Source organism: Physella acuta, unplaced genomic scaffold, assembly GCF_028476545.2.
Source record: "Physella acuta isolate Inbredline_101_S28 unplaced genomic scaffold, ASM2847654v3 ptg000440l, whole genome shotgun sequence".
Lineage (NCBI taxonomy): Eukaryota > Metazoa > Mollusca > Gastropoda > Physidae > Physella > Physella acuta.
Window position 1 is genome coordinate 155,133 of NW_026731959.1, and position 10,258 is coordinate 165,390.

At 34.2% G+C, this 10,258-nt stretch overlaps 1 protein-coding gene across 1 annotated transcript; it reads left to right on the forward strand.

Annotated features, from left to right (window-relative positions):
* Positions 1–1,834: 1,834 nt before the first annotated feature.
* Positions 1,835–9,682, forward strand: LOC131943063 (procathepsin L). The gene is made up of 8 exons (XM_059303072.1): positions 1,835–1,958; positions 4,141–4,246; positions 5,346–5,498; positions 5,790–5,913; positions 6,253–6,353; positions 7,962–8,111; positions 8,805–8,923; positions 9,583–9,682. The coding sequence occupies exons 1-8, from the start codon at positions 1,861–1,863 to the stop codon at positions 9,680–9,682; spliced, it is 951 nt and encodes a 316-aa protein (XP_059159055.1). The 5' UTR covers positions 1,835–1,860.
* The last annotated feature ends 576 nt before the right edge of the window (positions 9,683–10,258 follow it).

A 10,258-nucleotide genomic window follows, 5' to 3' on the forward strand; every position in this document is an offset into this window, starting at 1 on the left:
GATAAGTTGTTTAAAGAAAAGAATCAATTTTAAATTATAAAGTTACATAAAACAATATTAACACACTTTGAAATAATTTAGTGAATTTATTTGCACTAATCGGAAAGTTTATGCCAACAAGATTTTTTTAAAGCGCAAATGTAATTTTGACTTGTTAACTTCTTTTTTTTTATTTGGCGTAATGAGTGCTGTCGTCTATATCCCGTAAAAAAAGAGAAATAAAATACTGTAAAGCAGTGTTTCTTTCATATTTTTCCTCTATCCGGGAGGAGGGTGGGGGCACTTGAAATTTTCGAAGGATGGGTTAGAGTTAGGGTTAGGGTAAGAGGTATCTAAATTGAGATACCTAAAAGAAACTCTGCTGTAAAGCAAACAGAAGGCAAAGAATTTGAGCGTGGGAAGATATTCAGTCATTGAGCTTTTGTGACCACGAGTGATGCTTTAAAAATACAAAGTCATTGATGCATCCATTGTTCGCCAAATATGGGAATAGACGACGGTTGTGGGAGGCAGCTTTAAAGTAAAGTAACCTATCATACAGTCAGATTTACATTGGTTTGCATCAAGAAACAAGTGCAAAAACTGAAGTGCCGCGTGCAGAAAATTTGTGAACAGTGTGCATTCATGTGATGGACGTGGCTATAAAGGTTGATCGCCGCCTAGCTAACTTCATGATACCTGCAAACCTCAAAGGTATGTTGTTTTCTTTCAGTTGTGACGATGATATATACTTATATATATATATATATATATATATATATATATATATATATATATATATATATATATATATATATATATATATATATATATATACATTTCTAGACTTATATGCAGTATTTTTGATAAATAAATAAAAATTGCTTTTTATCTGGGGGGCCTCTAGGCTAATTAAGCTAAAGCGAATTGCGAATTCCTTATAGTAATAGTTTCTTACACTTTATATGTAGGCGTTCGAGGGGGGGCAGCATTCTTGGTGCCCCATTCCAGCGCCCGGGGCGGACTGTCAATTTAGTGCAACCCCTAGTTATATATATATATATATATATATATATATATATATATATATATATATATATATATATATATACATATATATATATATATATATATATATATATATATATATATATATATATATATATATATATATATATATATATATATATATATATACATTTCTAGACTTATATGCAGTATTTTTGATAAATAAATAAAAATTGCTTTTTATCTGGGGGGCCTCTAGGCTAATTAAGCTAAAGCGAATTGCGAATTCCTTATAGTAATAGTTTCTTACACTTTATATGTAGGCGTTCGAGGGGGGGCAGCATTCTTGGTGCCCCATTCCAGCGCCCGGGGCGGACTGTCAATTTAGTGCAACCCCCAGTTATATATATATATATATATATATATATATATATATATATATATATATACATATATATATATATATATATATATATATATATATATATATATATATATATATATATATATATATATATATATATAACATTTCTAGACTTATATGCAGTATTTTTGATAAATAAATAAAAATTGCTTTTTATCTGGGGGGCCTCTAGGCTAATTAAGCTAAAGCGAATTGCGAACTAAATGTTAACCAGACTTAAGTAGGCCTATGTTTCGTATATTGAAGTATTCTTTGAGTTATACACATGCGTTGAAATTACCATCTTTCCATGAATGAGACTAGTCATGTATGCAAGTGTATCGCTTTTACCTGCCTTTACGTCCTTTCGTGCGGCACAAAATAACGTTTAACGTAAGTAGACACTTAGGTTGTTGAACAATGTTTTTCCACCACAACAGATGCTGAAACTAGCCGTTGTTCTGGCGCTCATGGCCGCCGTGACCTGCTTCCAGTTGGATAGTCAGTGGGCCAAGTTCAAGGCCACCTACAAGAAAAATTACAAGGACCCTCGCGAGGAAATAATGAGGTGATTAAGTAACGCTTATTACTCGAATATCAATTCTTGTTATACTATTAGTTGATCAGCCCTCACAGACATGTTTTTATGTTTATACAACTAAAAATTTCTCGTATCCCAAATTTATGTTCATTTATGATTATTCTATTACTTTGTTAAAGCATAGCCCTTACTCCTTACCAGGACGAAATTAACGCACTGGGGTACAAATATTAACTTTATATGTGGCTGTTTTCTCCCCGCTCACTGTGGAAAGGTGTGTGTGTGTGTGTGTGTGTCTGTCATTTCTCCACTTGACATATAGTTAATGGAAGCTAGCAAAATCCGAGTGTATAACCCGATGGTAGACATATAGATTTACATATAAACTAAACCACGGGTTCCCAACCTGGGGGTCGCGACCCCCCTGGGGGTCGCGAAGGTCTTTCTGGGGGGTCGCCAACTGGTATACTAAACCTTAGTAATTTGAAACAAAACATACATATTTAGAAGAATTTTTGAAATTCGGCTTCATAAACATCACTGGAAATGTAATAGAGAAGAAACAAAGCGCACTGTACAGACTGTTCTCAGTCACGAATCTATGAAATCTTCAAAACTAAAAAGTCATTTGAGACGAGTCATTCGGAACACACCAAAAAAATATATGGAGTTCTTTCGTCGGTAAGAAGCTAGTTGCAAACGTCAGAGACTTGATTGAACAGGAAGTTTTCACCAGCATTAGTGCAAGCATCAAATGAAGTCGCGATAGAAAATGCCAAGCAAAAAAAAAAAAAACAATAGGAGACAATCTCATCAAACGCTGCATGTACATAAATGTTAAATAACACATTTTTATTGAAAAAACAAGCTTTCACCATTGTTTGCTTTTCGAGTTGATAAATCAACAGACGTGAGTTCGTGTTCGCAGTTGCTGGTCTGTGTCTATATTCATGCGGATGATAGCAAAGAAGAGTTGCTCTTTTGTGAAGATAGCATGGAGAAAATAAATACTTTTTTTTTAAACTGGATGATTAAAATGGGTTAGAACGGCTGTGGGGGTTTGTACGGATGGTGCGCCATCTATGTTTAGCTCAAAATCGGGCTTTCAGAAAACAGAAAAGATTTAGCTCCCTAACCACTGCCCTAACCAATCGACATCAATAGTCCATTGCTAGTATAAGTCGTAAATTATATAAAATCTGGAGCCTTCAAAGAACTGAGCAAAAACATTAATATAGATCACGAGGTTCTGCTCTTCTACACTACAGTACGCTGGCTGTCAAACGAAATGTTGTAAATTGTGTTTTTGAATTGAAATCTGAAATCGAATTGTTCTTGGGAGTGCAAAAGAAACAAGACTTTTTGGTATACTTAAAACGACATAGATTGGTTGGAGTGAGTATCATACCTAGCAGATGTATTCGAACATCAACATAAGCTTAACCTGAAGCTTCAGATAAAATGAACGAATATTATAACTTGCCATGATAATCTCGGGGCATTTTTATCAAAGCTGCAAAATCGGTAAAGAAAACAAATCTTGGAAATGTTGTAAATTTGAGAAACTCTGCGGTGTGGTAGATCAATCTGATTGTGAGATAATTAAAATTTTGAAAGAAGCGATTTCTGGGCATTTTGAATCGCTTGAAGACGAACTGCAATGCTATTTCTCTGAGCTGAAAAAAGAGGAATCTGCATTTACGCATTACCCATTCTCTTCTTCCCTTGATGTTGCCAGCATTCCCGATGAATTACAAGATGAATTCTTTGATTTGCAGAATGATTCCGAGTAAGATGAAAAACTGCAGACACAATTTTGGTGTAGTATTCACCATTCATACCCAAACGTAAAATTGATTGACTTTTCGAGAATATATTTTCAACACTATTCTTCTATTAAAAACAAAATTAAGACATAGGTTGGCGTTAACAAAAATTTTTTTAATTTAAAAACTTAACCACGAACGTTTAGTGAATAGTATGCAATTTTGCTCATGCTATTAAAACAGTTATCAAGAGTAGTTCATATTGAAAGTCTACTAGAAAATCTTATTTTAGTGCTCATTAATTTCCATACTAATTTCGGCTTTTTAATTCTATGGGGGTCGCGGGTCACTTACTTTTTATAAAAGGGGGTCGCCACTCGAAAAAGGTTGGGAACCACTGAACTAAACGGTTGATTGCCTTCTTTCTTCTGTGTCCCCTCTAGGCGTAAGATTTGGGAGACCAATCTTCAGCGCATCGAACAGCACAACGCCAAGTACGAGAAAGGTGAATACAGCTATTATCTTGGTGTCAACAAATATACTGATATGGTAGGTCTACTATGGGAGATATATGGGGAATCTTTCAACAGGAATATTAATGAATATATTGACTTAATAAAAAAAACAAACAAAGGGCAGGCATTCAGTTCGGTTCAATTTAAAGTAAAAACTAACATCTTTTTAAACAAAAAAAGAATAAGATGATAATTATTTTTCTATTAATCACAAACACCATGAGTAAACGAAATGTCCGTATTTTTCGGATTCCAGGCGAGCGTAAGTCTATGAGTCTACCCTTCTTTGATGGGTACTTGACTCTTGATGAGAAATTAAAAACTTTGTGCAAATAACTAACCACAATATCTCTTTATTTCCCGTGATTACGTAGGCTCATTACCAACTCTGTTAGCAGCCAAGTTTACAATGATATATTTTCTAAATCACTATGATCAACTAATTGTGTAATAATGATATAAAAAATTGTCGTAAATAGGCATAGGGATAGTGTTTATATTTGTTGTATTGCAAATTAAAATTGTCAACACATGAAAAATGATAAGAATTCATCATATTGTAAACATAAACATTTTATCTCGTTAGTTTCGTAGAAAAAAAATTATTAAAGCAGAACAACACAAGAAGTAGTGAAGTAATGTATTTGCTTTACACTTAAAATATTATTTGGATATATGCATTTGAATTTTAGGAAGGTTGTTCATGTTGAATAAATTTTGGTTTATGTAATTTAACTAATTTAACTTTAATTTACCTGTTTGTTCAGGTAGGTCTTTTATTTGAATTTATTTTTAGATTATGTAGTTTAACTATATATATATATATATATATATATATATATATATATATATATATATATATATATATATATATATATATATATATATATATATATATATATATATATGCCATAATTTATGTGCAGGTATACATTTTAGTTTATATAATTAACATTTTGATATACCTTTTACATTTGTAATTTGGAATAATTTTTATTTTATGTGATTTAGCAACTTACAAAGATTAATATATCAATTAAAGTTATGTAATTATAATTGAAACATGAATTATATTTCAAATTGTTGATATGATAGGCGGCAGTCAATTATCATACAAACCCTAATGTTTCCAGAACGAGCAAGAGTTCTCCGAGACCATGAATGGGTACCGCCGTTCTAACAAGAATAAACACAGCAATCTCTTACATGTGGCTGGTGACGTGAAAGACTTACCTGATGAGGTAGACTGGAGAACCGAAGGTTACGTCACAGACGTCAAGGATCAGGTGAGCACATGATTAACGCAAGTTAATTAATGAACGACGATTGTCATGTAGAAATTGTAACGTGTTTCGGTGGCTTAGCCAGGAATTGGTCATTGAAGGGGTTCAAAAACGTTTCCATACGTATAGAATCCTATACATCGGAAGCAATTTTTTAATTTGTTTGAATTTCCATTTAGGTTTTAATGAGCGTGTTAACATTTTTTTTCTAATAATTATGTATGTTAATTGATACGTTTTTTTAATGCTTTAGATATTAAGATGGTATGTTTTAAATCACTGTTTGCTTTCTAGGGAGTTTGCGGATCTTGCTGGGCGTTCGCTACCACAGGCGCCGTAGAAGGTCAGAACTTCAAGAAAACTGGAACCCTTACATCACTGTCAGAGCAGAACCTGGTAGATTGTTCTGGGAAATTCGGTTGGTTTTTGCATTAGTTAATTCATTTTAAACTTAAAACTATGACATCATAATGTTTGCTAATTGAAGATTTTTAATATTTGTAACATAATAAAGTAATCTGTATTGCTATGAATGGATTCGGCGTTTTCAAAGAAATTTCGAAAATAAATTGTACAAGAAATATTGATAAATAATATCTTACACATGTTCAAAAAGTAGATTATAAATTCTTATGATTTTTTAAATATTTTTTTTCCAATTATTTGCAATGTATTGTCATTATCTTTGTATATGTTGAGTACGGTTAATATGTTTATCAATATAAACTCTGAAAAGGCTGTCTTATATTATTATCAGGCAACAATGGCTGCAATGGCGGACTCATGCCGTATGCCTACGAGTATATCAAAGAGAACGACGGAATTGATACTGAAGCCTCGTACCCGTACGAGGGCGTTGTAAGTGTATGTTGTAAACTTCGATTGGTTTTTTGTTCTATTCAATATTTTATCAGCAGTATATCAGTCGCGATGCCAAGCGGTAGAGCGTTAGACTGCTATCCCCGAAAATCTCTAGTTTGAATCCGGGTTCAAGTTAGTAGTCCACGTGAATAGTAAGGATTTCTCCCTCTAGTTATTTAAATAATCTAGATATAATTATTACACAGTAGAACGTTATAATTGGGTATTTTAATAATAAACTGTAACTAAAGCCGCTTGTATTAAATATATCTTAATTCAAAGCACTTTTTTATATCTCAAAGTTAAATATTAATCGTCGACTTAAAGCAGTTGCAGATTCTCTTTGCAAAACATGTTACTTGATGATGTTTCGATAATCAATAATATAAAGAATGCCGATGGTGTCAACTATATTTTTTAAATTGTAAAAATTATGTCAGTAACGAATCGTTTAAATTACATTGTTTTTAATCATGTTGAACTTAGCAGGCTGGAGGAGATATGTATTTTTTGTTTTGTGAAATATACATTACATTTATTTAATTATAATATATATATTATATTATTTTATATTTGAATTAAACAATATAATTATCATTATGAAAATAAAAAAAATAAAACTTCATTAATTTCCCAACGGAATTTCCAATCTCCAACGCAGAGGCGAAAGAGGGGGTGGGGGTAAACCCTAGGTGACGCCAAAATGGGTTGTAAAAAAAATTAAAAGTTCATTTTAGCGGCAGTTTTGCATTATAAATATTAAAAAAAAATATGGATGGGGGTCGCCAAATTGAAAGTTTGTCCCAGGTGGGGGGGGGGGGGGGTGGGGGGTGGGCACAAAATTAAAAGTTTATCCTCGGGGGTGTAGGGGGCGCCAAATTGAAAGTTTGTCGGGGTCGGCGTGGTCGAGTCGGTAAAGCTCATGGTTGCTAAACCGAAAGGTCTCGAGTTCGAACCCTCGGGCAGATGAGGCTCGTTAGCTGGGTACAGCCACTCTTCTAGGAGAGACAACTCCACAATCAAACAACTGCTGCCTTGTAGTTTGTTCTTGGTTGGGCAAAGGCTATGGAAGCAAATCCAAAAAGAAAAGCAGGCTGAAATCGGAGTCAATGGCCTCAATGGCGCATAACCAGTTGACACGTAACGCTTAATTGTGTTGGAGGCGTGGTCGAGTCGGCAAAAAGCTCAAGGTTGATGAATTCGAAAAAGTCTCGAGTTCAAACCCACTGGCAGATAAATCTCGATCCCCTTCAACACTAATAATTAAGAACGAAGAAGAAGAAGAAGAAAGTTTGTCCCCGGTCACCGAGAAGGGTCGCTACGCCTCTGCTCCAACGTAATTAAGTATTAAATAAAACGCTCCAAGTTCCCGTTGTTTTATTTGTCCTTGTGCTTTTCTTTTTTCGATGTGCTTTCCTGGCCAATGAAGAGCAATCTGCAAACCAGTAGTTATTTTATTTTGGAATTTTCTACCCTACATGAGTGACTGTTCTCAACTAACGAGATTAATTTTCCCGAATCACAAAGTATTAAAAGAATCCAATAAATATGAAGAGTTAGAAAAATCCACAGGTCAACCTTTGTATTTTCTCTTAATTCTTCTAGGAAAGTTTCTGTCGCTTCCAACCCTCCAACGTCGGCGCTAACGTGACCGGGTATATTGAAGTCAGGTACGAGGATGAGGACGCTCTACAGGATGCTGTGGCTAACGTAGGACCAGTCTCCGTCGCCATACACGTCACTTCTAAATTTCAGGTGAGTTTTTAATTTTTTCTTGACGGTAAAATTAATAAAATGTATCATCGTATTTGCCGTTCATGACCGAGACACGTGGGCAGTTGAAGTACAGGTCATCTGTTTCAACGACCTTGTAAACAAAGGAAGTTATAGTGGTCAGCACTATAGCAACCTGCATTTGATTCTAATCCTAACTTGGTGAATTCGGGGACGTTGTGCGGACTCGCATCCGAGGTTAGCCTTCGGGTTGGCTGTCGTTACTCTACCACCCCACTAAGCCAACTTGACCGGCATTGGTACTGTATAGACTAACTTTGAGCTAATATAGAGGAATCATATCCGAAAAGAATATGATACCAACACTTCAACTTTAAAGCACATTTATAACCGTTTATGAAGCAAACAATATTGATTTAAAAAACAAAAACAACGAAAAACAAAACTGAAATTAAAAAATTTAATTAAGAATCAACGTTTGTTAAGATCTAGTCATACGATCTTGACGATTGCTCAACAAAATGCTTATTTTTGTATAAAAAAAACTCCAGCCTTAACGATGTATTTGGATGTTGTGAAACACAATCTTAAATATGTTCCCTACACTGTAATAAGTTAATTCAGTAAAAATTCAATTATTAAAAAGAAAAGAATGAAAATCACCGTTTAATGTGTATCAACATTGTATTTACCAATTAACTATTTCCTTCCCAGCAATACAGCGGTGGTGTTTTCTACGACACTGACTGTAACCCTGACCTTGTTGACCACGCCGTTCTGGTTGTTGGCTACGGCACCTACCAGGGGGATGAGTACTGGCTGGTCAAGAACAGGTACTAGAACTTTCCTAGGCTTAGTCTAACGAAACCTAACCTGGACGTCATTGGTTCGGTACCCGCCTCTATAGCTTACGACGTTACTCTGTTATACATTTGCCGCGTATGGACATGATACAAACGAAAGTACTTTTTCGAACTATACGTTCCATGTGGCAGTTGAAGTAAAGTTCACCTGTTTCAGTGACCTCGGCATATGAAAGGGATAGTAGTGTCAGCACTATTCCAAGCCGCCTTTACTCTCCCACACGTGAGTCAGGTACTCATCAGAGCTACGTCGTGAAAACTCCAGTCTGTATTTCAAACTAGTTAGCGAAAGAAAATACAGTTTTAAAATATTAGAATGGGAATCAATGATAATGGTTGAGGTCGTTATGGCCTGATCGGTTAAGCTCGAAAAAGCTCGATAACTGGGGACAGTAACTCTTCCAGGAGAGACAAATCCAAAATCAAACAATTTCTGCCCTGTAGTTTGTTTTTGGTTGGACAGAAGCAATTCCTAAAAGAAAAGCAGTGTGAAATCGGAGTCCACTGCCTGTTTGACGCAATTTTTTAAAATTTATAATACTCAAATTTGTTGAAGGGAAACTCTTTGAGAATTTCTTGTTATTCCCTACACAGATCTTATATCACATCTCATGTTTGTTCTCTTTCAGCTGGGGTGAATCATGGGGGATCAAGGGCTACATCATGATGGCCAGAAACAAGAACAATCACTGCGGTATCGCCACGGCCGCAAGTTACCCGACAGTTTAGAGAGAAAGAAGGGACATAATCATGACTGAAAATACCTTTAGTTTAGTTAATAATTGTATTACTTCTTTTCTAAAAATTAAAGTAGCATTTATTTGATATTTGTAACACATTTGTATATCTACTTTGTTAAATATTAAAAAAGCATTAGTAAAATAAAAGTAGGTTTCTGCAATATTCGTTGTTCATTTTGAAGTTAGATATTGATATTAAGGACAAGATACTTTAAGAACTTAGAAACATGATTTATATTTAGCTAATACTAAGTTTTGGAGAATTATTTCATACTATAAAAGTAGTTATGGCTTTTCAAAAAAAAAGCGTGCTTTTGTCTCAGGAAAACAATTTTATTACCTCATACAAAAAAACAACACATTTTTTAACGAAAGTTTTAGCACTTTATTAGATAAAAATAATGACAAGCTTGTAATTAGTTCGCAACGTCAGTTTGTGGGTTAGTCGTAAATCTTATAGCTCAATTTTAGCTAACTTCAAATGCATCCGATTCCGTTTAATTTTTTAGATATCTTTGGCTTCTATGATATTGCATGAATATTTATTTTTAATTTAATTAGACGT

What these genes read in the sequence shown, in the direction of transcription:
- LOC131943063 (XM_059303072.1), top strand. Translation starts at nt 1,861, where the DNA reads ATGGCCGCCGTGACCTGCTTCCAGTTGGATAGTCAGTGGGCCAAGTTC. An exon ending in AGATTGTTCTGGGAAATTCG is followed by an intron (nt 5,914 to 6,252) that starts GTTGGTTTTTGC and finishes TATTATTATCAG; the next exon opens with GCAACAATGGCTGCAATGGC. An exon ending in CGTACCCGTACGAGGGCGTT is followed by an intron (nt 6,354 to 7,961) that starts GTAAGTGTATGT and finishes TAATTCTTCTAG; the next exon opens with GAAAGTTTCTGTCGCTTCCA.